The sequence below is a fragment of the Gopherus evgoodei genome, chromosome 2 (genome assembly GCF_007399415.2).
Source record: "Gopherus evgoodei ecotype Sinaloan lineage chromosome 2, rGopEvg1_v1.p, whole genome shotgun sequence".
NCBI lineage: Eukaryota > Metazoa > Chordata > Testudines > Testudinidae > Gopherus > Gopherus evgoodei.
The window spans coordinates 8,268,588-8,288,439 of record NC_044323.1 but is presented as its reverse complement, the minus strand read 5'-3'; the positions used below and the strand labels follow the sequence as shown (position 1 = coordinate 8,288,439).

Genomic DNA, 19,852 nt, shown 5'->3' with positions numbered 1-19,852 from the left:
CCCCTTTTCATTAACCCTTTCCAGCCCACGTGGCGGTTTGTTTACCCCACCACAGATTCTGTGTTGTTTTTTGGGTTTGTTTAAAGAGTCTCTATATTGCTCTTTCACCAGCTCTGGTGCCAAGACATTCTCACAAACATAGACTTGACTGTTTGGTCTAAATGGAGTTGCCCAGGTATAAATGATGCTGATGGTATTTACTCAGGACACTATTTGCTGCATGAGTCAGGGGTCTGCGCTTATTCCAGAATGCTGCTATAAGGAGTTACAGCCAAACCTGCAGCTGCTTTGCTCTCTGAACTATATGACCTTTTCCCCAGCTTGCTTTGGAAATTGCAAAAGGTAGAACATCCCAATGGTGAAAGCCCTAGAAAGAAGAAACTATGGAAGTTAGCCAAACCTTTCTAAAGCAGCAGAAGGGTTCCAATGTGAAGATTTGGGTCTAAAAATGGGTAAAGGTCTAGTGTGGGTCTCTCTTATCCAAACTATTCTGCCTACTGGTTCTCATTGGCAGTGAGCATCTTGATCACAGCATCTCTTTTTAAAATACCTTTTACTGACTACCCTTTGGATTACCGTCAAAATTCCTCTTTGTCGCTTGCTAGGTCTTACACAGACGTGATCCAGAATCCTTGCTATGTAACCATGTGTCCAGTCATTCTCTTCAGTCTGTTAAATAGATTATTTCAGAAGTCTTTTTTGAGTGAACACGACAGGCTAGGGGGCATTTTCCATGTGTTTTTCCTCTTTCTGAAGTTGATTACCAATGGAGTAAAACAAGCTGATTCACCGTCTGCCTTACAGGTTTCATTTAAGCAATAACTTTTCTAGACTGTTTTTAAAGGTTGGAGCAAAGCATGAATGTTTGTCGGTTGTATCAGATTATGTCTAGCTATCTGCCTGTATCTAAACTGCATCGATCTATAATATAGATATATATGTACATAGCTATGTGGCTATATATGCACATAAACCTTGTACATATGCATATATGGACATATTGCTGTAGTTTGTGTGTAAATATATACAACAGACATTTTCTAACTATAACTTGGAGGAAGAAATGAAAACGTAGTGACTTGAATTTATCTCAAAGTAAGTCAAACGTTTAATTACCACTGATGCTTTAAAAAGGAAATCACTGCCCAATTTCTCCTCTCAGTATGGGTAATACCCATTGCCATTAAAGGCTTGATCCTGTATTCAGTGCATACCCACAGTTCTCTGTGGAGAGGAATTTAAGGTGCACAAGGAATTGAGGATGAGACCATACAGGGAGTTAGGCATGTCCTGCCAGCGGAGACTGTCTTAGTCAGTAGAAGCTGTGTGTCTAACTTCCCATGAAATGCTTCATTAAGACATCGTTACGCCTCAGTAGCAACCACTCCTTGGTTACAACAATTACCTTCATTCCACCTTACTCGGTAAATAGGTTTTTTGCCTAAAGAGGCCTGGGTAACCCTGTGGATGGGGCATTCAACTGGTCTATGGCCTTGTGCAAGTCAAATCCCCTTTTTGTAACTCTGTCTCCCCTCCTGCCCCAAGGGCAGACAATATCTCTTGCCAGGCATTTGACATTGTGGGCTCCTAATCTCACTTGAGTGTCTAGGTGCTACTGTCATGTGCATAAAGAATACTTTTAGCTCTCTTATTGCGTGGCTTTGCAAGGTGATGAGCATCTCCTGGGAAGTATTGCCTACTCAACTCTTACTGAAGTTGATGGGAACTGAGGTTGATCAGCGTCACACAGGTAGTTTTCATCATATTGAATGATTGGGCTTCTAGTTAATTTCACGCCAGGACAAATATTTGTTCAGAGGATCCTTGTTGGAATTATTCTTCCACTGTGGCTTGATCTTCTGGCAGAGGATCTCTAAACACCTTGCTTTCTCCAAACACCTTGTGGATTTGGTTGTTTTTTTTTCACATTTCCTATTTAGAATCCAAAATTTCTCCTCAACTATTGAAAAATGACGGATCTTTAGCTCACTGACTCTCCTAACAGATGCTTCTGAGGCTCAGGCATGAGTGACAAAATGATTCCAAAGGCTAAGCGGTCCCTACAGGTTGTCAGGCAGGAATTTCTGTCCTGTCTAATCTCATGGGACAAGTATGTTATGACTGGTACTATCTGGTATAATATCTTGAAAAGATAAGATAATGACTGGCCATGCACAGATGTGTAATCATTCACCCTAGCCATGATTAACATGAAACAGGAAATTCTAATACCAACACTGGGGAACCAAGTCCTGTTAACAGAGTTTCTAAACACAGATTCTAATCCAGCACACAGGTGTTACTGCGCACTGTGTGGGCACATAGAAAGTGATGCCAACATCTCTGTGAATTTAGACATAATATAGCACAGTTTGGTGTTTGATATCACTAAAGGTATTCAGCAAAACAGCATCAGTGCTCTATGGACTTGCATATGCTTTGCATCTCTCTAAGGAAATACACCCCTGTTACATTCTGGGTTTGCAGCAAAGTTCTCTTCCTCGTGATCACTATAGCCCACGGGGGTCCCTTCAGGCCACTTGAACTTGGGATGTGGATGCTTTGCATACTTTTCCTTTTTTTTTTTAACAGATTGGACAATATACAGCTAATCAAAGGCTTTATCAACCCTAAATCACATTCAAAGCCTCTCACTGAGGAAGTGGAGCACTGGATAACTCTAACTTGTAAAGTCAATTTTTTTTTAGCATTTGACAAATGAACCTCTCCTTTCTTCTGCTCTCTCTGCCTATGTCCAGCATGGTAGGTTTTTTTTTTTGTTGTTTTTTTCCCTACCCCCTCCCCTCTTAGGATAATAGACACCATATCTGTATAACCACCAGACCCCCAGGCGAGGTGGAAGATCCAGATGTGTAGGGAAGAGGGAACGTGCCCCATCCAGATGTGAGCGCAAGTGGGAGAAAATCAGATGTGGAGACCGGAACGCAAGTGCCCCATCCAGATGTGAGTCCAAATGCCCCATCCAGATGTGAGCGCAGGTGGGAGAAAGCCAAATGTGGGGACAGGAGCGCAAGTGTCCCATCCAGATGTGAGCGCCCCCGTCTCTGATACCACCCCGCCGCCCGGCCACCCCCCGCGGCAGCCCTGCGTCCCTCCCTCCCCAGCGCAGCGCAGGGCGCAGAGCGCACGGCACTCACCAGCGGGAGAAGCACCCAGGAGAAACTTAGCATCTTCAGCAGCTGCTGCCGCCTCCTCTGAGCTCTGGCTCCTGGAGCTGGGGATCAGCCCGTCCCCACCTCCCAAGTCCCGCCCCTGCCTCCTCCGGATCGCGCTACCGCTCCCTCCCCAAGCGTCCTTCCCTGCGCCTAGGGCTCCTGGCGAGTCCCGCTCCAAATCCTCCCAGCCTCCCGAGAGCGCCCGCTCACCAGTCCCTCCTTACCCTGATGCTGGGGGAGGGGGGCGTGTTGGAGCTTGCCGAGGTTTGATCCTCCAGCCCCCGACTTGGGCCGTCAAAAACAAGGAACTGCTCCTTTTGACCCCCACAAAGCCCCCCCACACGCACACATATCAAGACAGCAGCACTGCAAGAACCTGGCCCCGGACCCATCGTGCCCCAGAAGGGTTGGGCCGGGCTCACATAGCAATGCTTGCTCTCTCTTCTGATGATCTCTTGGCTGGGTTTGTGGCCCAAATGTGCAGAGTCTGGCAGGAGGCAGCTGCCAGATCCCAGCTATGGTGGCACTAAGGGAGCCTCTGGGTCTCGAGCTGTAGGGGGCAGCTGGAGTCGCTGAGCTTGTAGGCAGTGAAATGTGGAAGATTAGGGCTGGATCCATCCAGGGATCCCAGGGCTGGATCCATCCAGGGATCCGGGGGGCTATTGTCACAAGATGCCCTGATGCCTGGAATGTCTCAGAGCAATGGGAATCGTGATCCTTGTTTTCTATTTAGCCTGTGGGATTTGGAGGAGAGGGGCAAAACACTGTGGCAGGACCCTGCGGGGTGCAGGAGCCAGAACTGGGTTTTTCCCATATGGTTCTGCCAGACTCCATTGGGATCTGGAGTGTTTGGAACACAAAGTGGAGCTAGACTTTCTCCTTTTATGGGACAGTTTAGGGGCTTGAGTAGAACATATGGCAGGATCCACGTAGATCCAGCTTTAACCCAAACCGCTTGAATCTCTACATCCTCCTCCACCCTTACTAGTCCAACTTCTCCAGTCTTTATCCCTCAGATCTCCTTGAGCCCACAAATTCTCACATCCTATTCATTTTCCTGGGGCCTCTGACCTCCTGCCCCTCTCAATACCACCCTAAGCCCCAACATCTCCCAGAGAAACTCACCCAGCTGCCAAATTCTCCTCTCCCCACAACGTGCCAGATACTCCTTTCCCCCTACTGCAGGACCCTAAGCTCCCAAAACTTCCCTCCTCTGAGGACTTCCCAGGATACCTCTAGCCTCACCCTTCATAAGATTTCCCCCACCCCCACCCCACCCAGCTCAACTCCACCCCAGAAGCCTACAGTGGAATTGCTGTGACTGGATGTAGCACAGCACGTGAGCACACTGAGCCATGCTCTGCTACGCTGTATGGAGCCCTTTAAGATAAAATTGACTTCAGTGTTGATTTGCAAGTCATTAATCATTTATCCTCATCCACAGTGTTATGGGCGAGTGCAGAATTCAGCATCAAAGTGAGTAAGCTGATGCTGAAATGCTGCCCTTCTCTGTTATTGAAATTGGGGCTGTGGGGGGCAGGAGGATGGAAGAGGGTGTTGCCTCCTTGCTGTATGTACCAGAAGGTCATTAAGTAATAGAGCTTCAGGCCTGATTCTCTCCCACCATGCCAAAAAAATGTGTGTGTGTGTGTGTTGGGGGAAGCTACCCGACAACAGAAGCACAAACTGCACCCTGTTCTCCCTTCCAAACCAGGGGAGCTTGCATTCAGCTCAGCGAGCACAGGGGAGTCAGGCAGTGGGTGTGTTTATGTCAGGCCATCTCCTTGCACTGAATCAAGGAGGAGTCCCAGGAAGGGGCAAGAATAGGAGAGATGGAGCAAGAAAAGAAAGAGAGGAAGGGAGGAATCCAGGCAGGGGTTTGCAGGGCTGTATGTAGAGCAACCCCTGGGATCCAGACTTAGTCAATCAGCTCCTCCAGCCCATTCAGAGTGATTCCTGCTCACCAGTGTATGAGGTCCCACAGTCTGGCCAACGCTCCACCAAAGGGCCGAGTCAGACCCTTGCCCTCCTCAAGGATAATGAGCTTGGCCAAAAAAAAAAAAGCAAGAGATGTTCTCAAGACATCCGAACTCCCCCTGCTCGCCCCCAGTGCATGTGACAATTACTCCACTGCCAGCTCTCACAAATGTATAGCCAGCCAGACGATGCTGGCCCCTGCTGCTGGAGCACGTGCTAAAGGATCCAACCACCATCAGGTTTCCCTTGTGCTGCACACTGTACAAACATGGGCTCATCTCAGAAGGGATCACCAAACATCCACTATGTGGAAACAGTTTCTAATGCCTTTGGAGCTGGGCAGGCTTCGACCTGGAAGGCTCTCCTGCTAATTAGCAATGCCTCAAGGCATCAAACTTCCACCTAAGTGTAACAGTGCACCTTTAAGAAAGAGGCTGTTTAATGGAAAGACACATATCAGATCAAGGTCTGATACTTTTGGAGTCTGCACAGGCAGGGTCTTCCACCTTCTACACACACAGAGGCATAGTCTTCTGCACACCACTCCCGGCCTCAAAAATACAAGCTCCAGTAAACATGTCCCACCCATTAATCAACCCATTAATCAAAAATAAACACTAAAATGCCACAAAGCTAATATTAACATCCCATCCAAATTCTCTTCTGAATACAGTGTTCTGCAATAGAAATTCACTCCAATAGCTCCAATTATTCCAGGGTCTTCAATTCAGTCCAAAGTGATGCTAACTTTTGCCATGTATACATTATTGCCCCTCTGCCAAACATTAGTGGATTTTGCGGGCCTTGCGGGTCATTTTTTCATTTGGAGAGAAAATGGGTGAGGCAAAGTCAAGGACTGTGTGATTTGTTTAGTTACAAAATGTACATGAGTCTTTCTTCCTGGCACAGAGCTGGTAACAAACAGCACTCAGGTCGTCACCTGCCTCTTGTAGAAAGCCCCACTAACTCACCTTCAGCTATCTGAAGGGGGTTCCAAAGAGCAGGGAGCTAGGCTGTTCTCTGTGATAGCAGATTACAGAAGAAGGAGCAATGGTCTCAAGTTGCAGTGGGGGAGGTTTAGGTTGGATATTAGGAAACATCATTTCACTTGGAGGGTGGTGAAGCACTGGAATGGGTTACCTAGGGTGGTAGTGGAATCTCCATCCTTAGAGGTTTTTAAGGCCTGGCTTGACAAAGCCCTGGCTGGGATGATTTAGCTGGTGCTGGTCCTGCTTTGATCAGGGGATTGGACTAGGTGACCTCCTGAGGTCTCTTCCAACCTTAATCTTCTATGATTCTATGACCACGGACCTTTTCCCAGGTGCAACTCTCTTGCCTCTGTCTTTCTCCACCATCTCACATTAGACTCACCCCCAAACTGATTGCTTAACCCACAGGCCTTGTTCCATCTGGGAAAAACCTTCTAGCTGAAAACTTCTCATCTAAGCCCACTACGTGACCTGCGGGACTATCCTCTTTTTGTGCAGTGCCTTTGCAACGGAAAAGAAGCTCAGAAAGGGGTAGATGATACCCTTAAAGACTCTCTGGGTGTAGTTATTGCATGTCATCTTTAACAGTTCCCATGGGTGATGTCAGGATTCCTGGTTTCTCTTCCTGGCTCTGGGAGCAGAGTGTGCTTTAGTAATTACAGATAAAACATAGCCAAGTGTAATACCACCTTTGTTTTGGTCATCTGCGGGAACAGAGGCTGTGGCTTCTGGGTGTAAACACATGACCTTTCTCCCTTTGAGCTAAAGAACCAGCTCTGTTAGTAGAGAGCCATTATCGGACCCATAGTAAACCTCCACCTATGGTCTAGCCACGCTGCTTTAGTATGGATTACACAAATACATAGCTTTGCACATCCTTACTGAAAGGTAGCAGAGCAAAATGGCTGAGACTCAGCTCTGTTCTGTTAGAAACCTGGGGTCTAGCCCCAGCTCTCCCTGAAGTGACTTCATGCAACCTTTCTATTAGCGTACCTGTAAAATTGGTGAGTGAGAATTACCTCCCCCTAAGGCCTTGGTTAATCAGAAGAGTTGTGAAGTGGTGCACAGAAAGAAACATGAATAGCAGCGTAAGCCAGCTGTATGGCTGCTTTGCATCAACATAACTGTGAATCTGGCCCTTGCGCTAGGTGCTGTACAGACAGAGACAGTCTCTGCCCCAAAGAATTTACAGTCTAAATGGAAAAAATAGACAACAAGTATCAGAATGTCATTATCCTCATTGTACAGAGGGGGAAGTGAGACACAACAGACTGAACAACCTGCCTAAGGTCATACAGGAAGGCTGTGGCAGACCCTTTGACCATACTATCTGCCTTCCTCCATGCGACCTTTTGTCCTGCATCCGGTCCTTTCTATTTTTCTCTAGGTGCCCCAAATACACCCACTAATCAACAAAGGTGGGGAACTAAACATAGGGTTAATAATATAATACCTGCCCTTAGTGATTGTGCTAGCGCTTGGCAAAAATACACAGTTCTGCCTTTGATACTGACTGTAACTAAGCAATCCCTTCTGCAGCAATTACTGAATCACACATCTGAGATAAGGACTGACTCAGTTTACTTATGACTCGATAGTCCTCCCACCCCCCTGCAAGCTTACACAGAAGTAGGTAGAAATGTCTTATTAGGGCAAGTAAGTGACCCCTTTGAATGTGTGAATCTCAGTCAATGCCGATGTCTTGGGACTGTTGCTAACACATATCACAGAAGTTCTGAGTGTATCGGAGCTGATTTAATTAAAATGTCTTGACATTTACACAGCTCCCCTGAATGTTAATAAGAGCCGAGCTGCTTTCTTTGAAATTATCTGGAACTCATTCTATTTTAATTTGACTTTTCCATAACAAAAATCCTCAGCCATGTAACTGTGTTTCCCTTCAAGCACATTTACAGAGCTTCAAAAGGAGGAGTGTGACACTCCATAATGGTGCTGCAATGCAACCTAGAAGCTAATGAATCCATGAAGGTGAATCAGTTGAATACAAGTGACTTTGCAAACCAGTGTTTTGATGGGTTTGAAATTAAAAAAACTGAAAGGATAGAAGAAAAGCTGCAATTACTGGGTGCACATAATGCAATGCTTAGACAGAATGTGAAATTTACCGACCAACATAGTGCAGCTATAATTAAAGACAATGTTTCATGGTATTTTAAAAATAAGTCACTGAAGGGTGTATAAAAAGAATTAAAACTCTACATCTGTTGGTGCTCCCATTGGGCTGCGAAAGGGAGGAAGGAAGAAGTGAAGGCAGCTGGAGAAACATGCTGCTGTAGGTTTGTTCAAAGTAGTTATGGAATTATGCACAGAAAGAGGAACACTCAGAACTGGGCAAGGATAATCTCTTCAATGAGCTTTGCTGTGTTGCAATGGAAGTGGAGCTGCTCTGTGATAATTTAAGAATGCTATGTGTTGTCCTGGTGACTGGGATGGTCAGTTAGACTGTGAGCACGTGGGAAAGCCCCACCAGCCAGACACCTGGGGAAGAATTCATTGTAGTAACTCAGAGCCTCCCCAATTAGTGTCCCATCACTGGCCAGTGAAGATATTTGCTACTAGCAGTCGCAGCTTGGGTACATGTCATTGTAGGCAGTCTCATCATACCACCCCCTCCATAAGCTTATCAAGCTCAGTCTTGAAGCCAGTTAGGTTTTTTGACCTCACTGCACTTGAAGTCTTTAAATCAAGATTTGGGGATATCAGTAACTCAGCCAGAGGTTCTGGATCTATTATAGAAGTGGGTGGGTGAGGTTCTGAGGCATGCCATGTGCAGAAGGTCAGACTAGATGATCATGATGGTTCCTTCTGGCCTTAAAGTCTATGAGTCTATAAATCTCTGTTTACTCTATCTATGTGGTGGGTTAGTTTACTAGGGGCTGTAAGGAAAAACCCGGAAGGGCAAAGAAGGGTTTCAGCTAAGCCCTCCCCTCAGCAAACACTTGGAGGCTGTAAGGTTGGTTTGGTCTCTTTATTGTCAGTGTCAGCGGCAGCTATCCCTCAGTGTGAGGATGATGTCCACCAGGGGCAAAAGTCATTGCTGAGACTTAATGGAGTCCAGTTTGTGCTTTACAGGGTTTTCTGCATATGTGATAGATGATTGCTTGGAGAGACCACAACTGCTGGCCAGGATGCTGTATCCTTTCCTTCCTCCTCTGTTGTTTCCCAGCCTCTCAAGCAACCTGATTCTCTTCAAAATAGGGAGAGGCTTGGTGTATGATGCGATGCCACTGCAGTGTGTGGCCAGCCAGCTCTTCCCAATTCATGAGGTCAATGCCTCCCTTCTTAAGATATATTTTCAGAGTGTCCTTGTAGCATTTCCGCTCTCCCCCATGGGTCATCTTATCATGACTAAATTGAGAAAAGAGGACTTGCCTTGGAAGATGAGTACCAGCTATCCACAAGCAATGGCCAGCCCAGTGAAGTTGATGTCTCATAATCTTTGCCTCAAGACTGGTGATGTTCGTTGCAGAGGGAATGCTGCCATTGGTGTGACGATCTTCCCATTTGATATGGAGAATCTTCCTAAGGCAGCGCTGGTGGTACCACTCCAGATGCTTACGATGGCTTTGGTATGTCACCCACGTCTCGCAACCATAAAGAAGAGTAGGGATGACCACTAAATTGTAGACCAGGGTTTTAGTTTCCATCTGCAGATCTTGGTCAATAATGACATGACGAAGCAACTTTCTGAAGGATATGCTGGCACAACGGATCCTGTGTTCAATCTCCACTGTGGGTCTGTGTATATACCACTAATCACAGCCTCTTGAAGGGAAGAACCACAGGTGCTGAACCCAGTTGGACTTGCTGGGTGAGCATGGTGGATACACGGGGTACTGCAGCCCAGAGTCTGGTCTAAAAGTGGAAGGATCATGATTTCCGTCCCCAGAAAAGTAAAAGCACAAGGCTTGAGGGGTTACACTCAGAGAGACCTGAAAGGAGACAGAGGCAGACCTAGCCAGGCAATCACAGCAGCTATGTGATTTACTTCTTCGTCTGTCTGGGGGAAATTGACTCCACCTGCATATTTGTGTTCTATGCAGGGATGTGGAATTCCCACCCCCCGCAATGACAGCACAGGGGCCTGCTGGACAAGTATCTCCTCATGGTTGGTATGCTATTTTATGAGCTGGAGTAGCAGTTGCAGCCCCTTCCCTCCAGTGTAGTGGGGCCACTGAATCCACATAGACAGTGCTCCAGAACCCCTACCTGAGCCTGTCCCCAAACTCACCTTCAGCACCAACCTCACAGGCATTTAGATGAAGACCAGTTCCATGGACCAATGGCTAGGCTGCTGGTATGCTGCAACCACCATAAATCATGATGCCCTGTTTTGCTTCATTGTGTTCCACCATCTGTCTGTTTCTAGAATCATAGAATACGGGTTGGAAGGGACCCCAGGAGGTCATCTAGTCCAACTCCCTGCTCAAAGGGTGAATTAATTCCCAGCCAGATTTTTACCCCAGTTCCCCCTTAAGGATTGAATTTACAACCCAGGGCTTAGCAGCCCAATGCTCAAACCACTAAGCTATCCCTCCCCTTGTGTTGGCTGTCTTATACTTTGATTGGAAGTTATTTGGAGTGGGAACTGTCTTTTTGTCCTGCATGTGTACAGCACCAGGCACAATGAGGTCTTGGTCCATGATGAGGGCTCCTAAGCACTATGGTAATACAACGAATAAATATAAGCAAACTCGCTTGGGCCAACAGCGGGGTTTGAATCCTGGGGCTTATAGACTTAAAAGAATGGGCCACTCATTCATGGCTAATAATAAGCCCCATAGCTGCTAACTCTGATAGGCTCATTAACCTTTTATGTGGGAGGACAAAGACCCATCTCCTCTAGAGTGTGTTACAGCAGCACCCTTGTGTGATTATCCCATGAGGCATCAAGCAGTATTTTTAAGCACCTACATACTTTTGAATATCTGGCTCTTAGAAGCCCAAGACCTGTTCTCAATGAGATGTAGGCTGCTAAGTGCCAAAATCACTTTTAAAACTGAGAGCTAGAAGCCTAAGTCACAAAGGCCTTGTCTATACTGATGGCGCATAGGGTAGGCAAGGAGAAAGCGGTGGGGAAAGGCTCCAGCAGCTCCCTGCCGTGGGGAAAAGCTCCGAATCCAGCAGCAGGGAGGCAGTGGAACACTTCACTGCTAAAAATAGCAATGTAGATGAGGGAGGCCGTGCTTGGGCATGTAGGGTATAGTGTATATAGACCCTAAGGTTCTGATGTGTCTTTACTCTACTCACCTAAGCAGCGCTTCATGTTTAAACTAATATTATACCCATGTTAGGGGTCCAGGCAGCACAGAGTTTCAATACACCGCTGTGGGTGAATGTGAAGATACCCTTAGAAGCCTTTGGAAAAAAATTCCTTAGATCTTGCCACGGCCTCTCTTTTCTGACCCCTTTCTAAAGTAAAAGTATCTAATTTTCTCAGTCTGTCTCATTTTTCTCAGCTGTCTACTGGACTCTTATATTTCTTCTGCATCTTTTTCACCCTTTCTACAAATCTGAGGGAAGTTGCTTTTTCCAGTGACTCTTGGTGCAATCTTCAATACCCAATAATAGGCTCCAGAGAGCTGGCAGCCAACTGTTCCTATGCTCAGAAATATTTTTTTTCCATGCATCATATTATTCAGCCAGTCTGGTGTTTTCCTTTAATTATGTGTCAATCAGAATTTGCTTTGAGAAGTCAATGGAGCTACACTTATTTGAACCAACTGAAATCTCGCCCTAAGTGAAATTTACTCCTGTAGTGAGTGCCAGCCTGAGGCTTATGCTCCTCTTAAGTCCTGGTTAAGTCTTCAAAATAGCGTGTGAGGAGGATCTAAACAATGGACGGACCTTGTGCTACTCTTTGCACAAGCGTGAATTTAATCCTAAATCTGCTGCCCTGAGTGTTCACTCCATTCATCTCCATAGTCATGCCTCAGACTCACCACTTAAGTGAGTGAAGCTGGTAAAGGGACAGGAATTATTATTCCATTATCATTCATTACAGCTGGATTTTCAAAGGAGTCAGGTGCCCAAGTCCCTTAGGCTACACTGAAAATTCCAGCATGCTTATATATTCACTAAAAGCAGCAAAGAATCCTGTGGCACCTTATAGACTAACAGACGTTTTGGAGCATGAGCTTTCATGGGTGAATACCCACTTCCTCAGATGCATGTCACTGTAGCTGGTTGAAACTCCCACCCCAACACACACACACACACACACACAACTTGTGGAAAATTTACAACAACAAACAAAAAAACATTTTTGTCTAAATTTTCCATCAAAATTCCAAGTTTTCAGTGGAAATTCAAATACTAAAAAATCTAGAATGGACACTAAAATATTTTCAGGTTGGGTTGTTTGTTTTCTTTTCAATGAAAAATGGAAATATTCCTTAGAATGAAAATGCTGCTTACAAAAAAAATCATGCAATCAAAAAATCAATTTTCCATCAAAAAAACAGTTTTGATGGAAATTTTGTGATTAGTGTGCATGGCAATTTACACACAGCAAATGAAGTCCCTACCTAAAGAGACTTCCACCTGAGGAAAGATGCATGAGGAGGTGGGGGTGAGAAACAGAACGAGACTCAAGGGCTACAGTTCCAAAGTAAAGTGGTTCCTAAATTTGGTGCCCAGATCTGAGGGTGCAAATTCTGGTCAAGGGTAGGGGTCCTGTAGACGTTCGGACTCACCCTTGTGGCACCTCCTGCTGGTTATCCTGGGAATTAGCTCAATCCAGCCCGGAGCGCCCTCTGCAGGCCGGTGATCTGCCTTACTACTACTGGCCCCTGTGTCCCTTCCAGGACCCCGGTGCCCTTTTAACTGGGGTGCTGCTCCCTGGCAGTACCCCACCAATCTGGGTCTTCCCTCCCTGGGGAACACCCAACCCACTATCCCCATTTTGCCTCAGTTTTGGCTACTGCCCAGTTTCCATCTAGCCCCCGTTCACTGGGGCAGACTGCAGTATCAGCCACTCATCATAGGCAAAGGGGTTTGGACCTGCTGCCTTTGCCTACCCCTGTGAGGCGTTTGTAGCTGGCTCCATGGGTAACTGCTTACTACTAGTCTCATTATTTTCCCTCAATTTTTTTTAATTATCTTTGGACTGAAGAAGAGGTTACAGTCAATGATGTCCTTAAACAGAAGCGTGCGCGCACACACCCCCCCACCCTCCCACCCCCACGCACTCACACAGTTCAACTTCCTCTACCTTTAATAACCAGGTGAAAGCACATTTTATTGTGAAGCATATCATGCAAGGCAAAAATATCTGTACATGGGTGAATTGAGCCTCTGATTTGTTTAAAGCTATAAATGAACTCGTATTAATAGTAACCTCTGAAAAAAGATTTCGAACATCATTCAATGCGTTGTTTACTTTGCTCAAATGGGAGGTATTGCTGCATATGCGTAAGGATGCAAATGTTAACAGAATGCATTAAGCCTAGTTGAAAGGGGGCTTCTGAGGCATGGGTGGTCAGGGGCCTGTTCCGGGTTCCACAGCAGAGGGTGATTTGGTATATAGTTAGCAGCGTTGTGCTTTCTGAGCACTGCCTGTCGTTGGGCTGAGGGCACTGTGTCCCAGAGAGGCACAGGACCTCCAGGAGTGCCCCTCCACATGGAGCACTGAAACTGCAACCCCTGCTGATGCTATGGCCTCCCGTGTTGTCCTTTGCCTTTACAAGGAGGTGGTGTCATCCAAACCCACTGAAAGGGAGCGATGAGCGATGTGCACAGAAGAGTTGCTTGTTCTGACTGCTGTGCTGTGAAAGGGGGTGAAAGTAACATAAAACACTTACTGGTACAGGGCCTTGTGTGGAAGGGGCAGGACCTTGGGTGGAAGGGGTGAGGCTGGGGGAGTCAGCCTCTCCCATCCAGCCCTTCCATGCTGCCCAGGCCATACCACTCGGGGCTCTGATGGCAATTTAAAGGGCCCTGAGTTCTGGCTGCTGCCGCAGTAGTAGCAGCTGGGAGCTTGGGCCTTTTTAAATCACCAGGCCCCCAGGGCAGCTCCCTCTTCCCCCATTGGTGGCCCTGCTGGTAGGGTCCCTCCTGGCAGGGCCACTGATGGGGGGGGAGCAAAAGGGGCAGTAATGTTAGAGGGTCCTTAGATGCTGCCATGGCAGTGCCTTAATATTGGCTGCATGTGGACCCATACTGGTGGCCACTTCTTACCGGTACGCCGTACCAGCCCAGTTTCACCCCGGCTGTGAAGATAGTCCCACGCAGCCTGATCTGAAGCCAATGAAAAGATCGCCATGAGTTATTAGTTCCACCCTGTTAACCCAGCTCTGCCAGTAAGGGGGTGGGATAACTCAGTGGTTTGAGCATTGGCTTACTAAATCCAGGGGTGTAAGCTCAATCCTTGAGGGGGCCATTTAGGGATCTTTAGGGGGTGGTCCTGCTTTGAGCAGGGGGGTTGGACTACATGACCTCCTGTGATCCCTTCCAGCCCTGATATTTTATAAGTGTTCCCAGCCAAAACAGTAGCAGATGTAAGGGCAGACATTCACATGTATCTCAGTGAAATGAGATGGAACAGGAGATGGAGCAATTCCTGCCTCCAATTTCACTGCATGTGTATGGAAACCTTGCCTACAAAAAGGCACTGAGGCAGCAGAGAAAGCAGCTAAAAGGCAGCTGCTGCCTTGTGAAGCCAGCACAGTTACAAGTGTATGGGCTAATGTCAGCCACATGCTCACCAGAGAGTTACACCAGTATATATTCATGGGAAGAAGAGGACGATGAAAAGATGTGCTACTTGTAAGATGTAATGCGATTATGCCCATGAAAAATAAATGTTACTTCTGAGAGGCATTTCTTTTCCTTCATCATTCAGGGGAATGTAAGTCAGGCGATGCATGTGAGTGACTTAAAACCCCAACCTATGAGTCTGAGGAATCAAGTGATTCCTTAATCAGATACAGGATCACACATGGAAGACAAGGTATCGGCTTGGCAGGTGGCAAGCTGTTCTTATTGTTATTGATTGGTTCCTCTGGACACAATTCTTAGCCAATCTGTGCTAAGCCATCCTGTTGATTTTTGCTATGCTATCCTTACCTTCCCTCCATCCATTTGTTGGTCTCATCCACCTGTTATGTCTTCTTTTGTCAGACTGGAAATAACGCACAAACGTTTAACAGGGAGGGTCATTACCCCTTGGAACAATTTACCAAGGGTCATGGTAGCTTCTCCATCACTGACAATTTTAAAATCCAGATGGGGTGTTTTTCTAAGAGATCTGCTTTAAGAATTGTTTTGGAGACACCTTAAGGCCTGTGTTATACAGGAGGTCAGAACAGGTGACCACAATGGTCCCTTCTGGCCTTGGAATCTATGACTTTTCTAGGCTGCAAGCCATTTGGGCAGGGTCTGTCAGTTACTGTATGACTGTACAGTGCCTAGCACCATGAGGTTCTGGCCTGGCTGAGACCTCTAGGTACTACAACAGAAGGGAAAGATTTCCAGAGGCCCAAAGCAGTTAGCTATGCTGTTCTTATTGAGAGTTGGTGCCTAACTCTCCTTGTGCCTTTGAAAATCTCCCTCTAAATGTAGTCATATAAAATGGCCCTGATGGGTACAGGCAGCAGCAGAAAAGCTGGTTTAACTTTAACATGTGCCATAGACATCTGAAAGACCCGACTCAAAGCCCACTGAAATGACTGGAAAGACTCCTGTTGACTTTAGAGAGACAAGCTGGGTGAGGAAATATCTTTTACTGGACCAGCTTCTGTCTGTGTAAGAGACTAGATTTCCAGACACAGAGCTTTTCTTCAGGTCCTATTGGCTTTAGCAGGCTTTGGAAAAGCTAGTGAAGGAGAGAGGTAGGCTGTAAATGACCCAATCAGTCTAGGGGACATCATTTCAACAGGTGAAAACTAGAGATAAAGAAAATTAAAACAGAAATCAAAGCAGGAATCATAAGGTTTTCTGATGTTCAAGCCTCCAGGTGGGTTACTAGGGCCAGCATTCTCCAGTGTATCTGTGAGCACTCAGGGCCTTTGAATTCTTGGAAGTGTCTTCCATGAACATGTCAGTATTGCTTCCTGCAGCAAGTAGAACAGGAGTACTTGTGGCACCTTAGAGACTAACACATTTATTTGAGCATAAGCTTTTGCGGGCTACAGCCAACTTCATCGGATGCATGCCCATCTGTAGCCCACGAAAGCTTATGCTCAAATAAGTTTGTTAGTGTCTAAGGTGCCACAAGTGCTCCTGTTCTTTTTGCAGATACAGACTAACACGGCTGCTACTCTGAAACCTGCAGCAAGTAAGTTTTTCTCACAGGTCTCCTACAGAAAGTCCTGGTCCGGCAAAGCACACGCTTAAATGCTTACCTGAGTAGAGATGATTTCTCGAATAAGGGTCCTGAACACAGACTACCCCAGCAAAGTAGTTTGATGGACTACATTTCTGGCATCCACCTAACCTATCTGAAAACCCACAGGGAAGGATGAATGCCAGCAGTTAGATAAAGTTACTGCTTTTTTCAGGGTGACCAATGTCAGCAATGTCAGTCTCATAATTTTTGAATGTTGCTGCAACAAAACCAGGTTCTTTATAGGGGTCTTAAAAATTAAATTTAAAGGAAGGATGCTAGCTAAGGCATTGGACTGAGACTCGGGAAACAAAGATTCAGTTCCTGGCCCTTCTGCAGATTTCTTGTGTAAGATTGGATAAGTCACTATAGGTACGTCTACACAGCCAATGACAGTTCATGGCAGCGAGCCTCCAAGCCCAGGTCAACAGACTTCGGCTTGTGGGCCTCATGTGACCAATAGCTGTGTAAACACAGCACTTGTAACTTGCCGCTTGGACTAGAGCTTGGGCTCTGAAGCCTGCCCCCTCCCTAAGCTCCAGAGCCCGAGCTCCAGCCTGAGCCACAAGTCTATGGGGCTACTTTTAGTGTGGTAGTGTGAGTCCCGCAAGCTTGTCAACCCAGGTGTGGAGGATCCTGGCTGGAGGCTGTAAGACCTATGCCACATGTAATGTTTTCAAAAGTGCCGAGGTCATGTGGGAGAGATGGGACTGAGGGAGTGTTAATTATCCCCATTTTACAGAGAGGGAACTGAGAGAAAAAGATCAAAGGTACAGGTTTCAAAAGAATCTAAGGTCATGTCTACCCTATGCAGCTAAATCAGCACCACTCAGATTGATGCAGTGGCATCAGCTGGGTGGGTTTGGTAAAGACGTGCTAAGTCAGTGGGCAAGCGCTCTCCCATCGATGTCTGTAATCCGTCTCAAAGAGGCGGAAGCTATGTTGCCAGGAAAGCGTCTGCCATTGATACAGGATAGTGTGGACACCGCTGTATGTTGGTCTACGGTACGTTAAATTAAGTTACTTTACTTGTGTAACTTAACTAGCATAACCTAAGTCCAATGAGTTTCTTTAATCCTATAGTGACACTAGAAATTTTTACCCTTAATCTCTACATTGCTCAGTTCCCTATCTGTAGGATGGGGACAATAATACTTCCTTTTCCCTAGCCTTTGTTTTGTGGATTTAGCTTTTCAGGATCTGGATTGTTCCTTACCATGTATAGAATACATGGCATTATACACCTACCTCATAGAGCTAGAAGGGACCCTGAAGGGTCATAGAGTCCAGCCTGCTGTCTTTACTAGCAGGACCAGCTACTGACTTTGCCTTAGATCCCTAAGTGGCCCCCTCAAGGACTGAACTCACAACTCTACATTTAGGAGGCTAATGCTCAATCCACTTAGCTATCCCTCTCTCCTAAGTAGAGCTTAGGTACCATTTGAGACCTCTGAGTGCTACCATAACACAGCTGAGCAGTAATAAAGCACTAGTATTTTCAGCAAGCTGCAGGATTTCACGGAAGTTCTGCAGTATGATAGAGTCTCAAGAATAAAACCAGGATAAAAAACCATCTGTGGTCATGAAAACTAGGATGTCAGAGACACTCTTTTTGTGGAGTAGGGTGAGGGGATGATTTTAGCATCAGTGAAAATTAGTTTCCAGCAGAGATTAAATACAAAAGAAAATTGTATAGCTGACTAACAGCTTCAGAGAGTGTCCTTTTAGTCACGCTGAATGAAAAGAGCAGGGTATGTATTATTCAAATAACACTTCTAGCGAAAGACTTAGCTGAAGCAGATAAACAACAAACAGGTGCATCGCTAATTATTGAAGGACTCATTATGGGAAAGCCACCCTTTGTGTAATATGGAATTTACTATGCTCACACTTTATGTTGGCACAGCTGTGGTGATGACACATGGGCATTCCCTCACCCTCCAAGTCATGTCCCTGAATCATATGCTCAGCGGGCAGCAGAGGAATCAAAGACCCAGGAACTGTCGCAGGAACTGTGACCATCTAATGTTCTTATCCTGCAAACAATTATACATCACATTAAGTATGTGAATAATCCCATTAACTTGAACGAGATGACTCACATGCTTCAAGGTAAGCATCCAAGGCCGTGTCTACACTACCAAATTAGGTCAACCTAAATTACATCAGCATACAGCCATCACAATTATTAAATCACTGGTGCATGTCTACACTTTGCTCACGTCGGCGGTGCGCGCCCTCACCACAAGAGCTTGTATCAACTGTATTGTCGCTGTGGGACATTGTAGGACAGCTCCTGAAAGCCAGTTCCAGTTGACATAGGCAATACAGTATCTCCACTGACACTGCATTGACCTCATTACATTGACCTCGACTCTACACCACTTGGGGAAGTGGTGTTACTAAATCGGCATAGAGAGGCACTTATATTGCTGGGAGCCAAATTTAAGTGAATACTTTTCCACATCAAGGTCAACACAAGGCAGCTTACGTCAGCCTAAACCATGTAGTGTAGACCAAGCCTAAGTGTTTGCAGGCTGGGGCCTAAACCGGAATACTGTCTCAGCCAGTGGCCAGCAGTAGAAGGCATTAAACAACTAATTGCTCAGTACGATAGAATGAGAAAGACAGGATTTATTCCTGAATCCTCTTGGTGACCTTTTAATATCTTGAAGAAGTTAGTGTGGGGTACAAATCCAACTGACGTCAATAGGAATCTTTCTATTGAATTCTGTGGACTTTTGGATTAGCTCCTGGATTTTAAATTATTCAGAAGAGGGACAGTATCATCTTACGTTTGTACAGCTGCCTAGCAGCCCTGGGAGCTGCGACTGAACAGGAGCTGCTGTAGATTGGAGCTGGGGGAAAAAGCAGGCTTTGGTTACTGTAAAACTCTGCTTGGAATGGAAAGGATCATGCAGTACTTTCCCTGGTGCACTGTCCTCCTTACCCATGTAGATGCACACTTAGGGCTTGATACTTCTCCCACTAAAGTGAATAGACATTTTCCCATTGACTTAAATGGGAGCATGACTGTGCCTCTAGGCATGATGTTTTCCCGGTTGTTTGTGTGCATGCAAGAGCTTGTGTATACGGCTGGGCACGGTCTCATTTACATTTGACTCCACTTTGTGGAAGCCAAATATACTGGAAATTATCCTTTCCGTTTGTGTGTGTGTGTGCGCGTGCCCTCACTAAACAACTTACTAACAAAAACTTAAAATGCAACTCCCCTCCAAAATCCCCTATTAGAGCAATATCTGGGCTGTTTTAGGATGAAGCAACTCCCATACAGTTTGCATTCAAATTAAATGAAACATCTGGGAACTAAAGTTCATTTATATCACCCAAGGTTTCTTATCCCT

The 19,852-nt window shown here is 46.0% G+C and overlaps 1 protein-coding gene and 1 long non-coding RNA gene across 2 annotated transcripts in view; one reads left to right on the top strand and one right to left on the bottom strand.

The window, feature by feature from the left end:
* The window catches only part of LOC115644827 (pituitary adenylate cyclase-activating polypeptide type I receptor-like), a 44,587-nt gene extending 41,366 nt beyond the window's left edge, over positions 1-3,221 (bottom strand). The window contains exon 1 of the mRNA XM_030549291.1: positions 3,159-3,221. Within this exon, the coding sequence (XP_030405151.1) occupies positions 3,159-3,191 (33 nt within the window). The 5' untranslated portion in view covers positions 3,192-3,221. The remainder of the gene's footprint in view (positions 1-3,158) is intronic.
* Positions 834-17,902, top strand: LOC115644828. Its single transcript, XR_003998597.1, has 3 exons — positions 834-844; positions 16,906-16,910; positions 17,822-17,902. It is a non-coding gene; the product is annotated as an uncharacterized LOC115644828 (long non-coding RNA).
* The last annotated feature ends 1,950 nt before the right edge of the window (positions 17,903-19,852 follow it).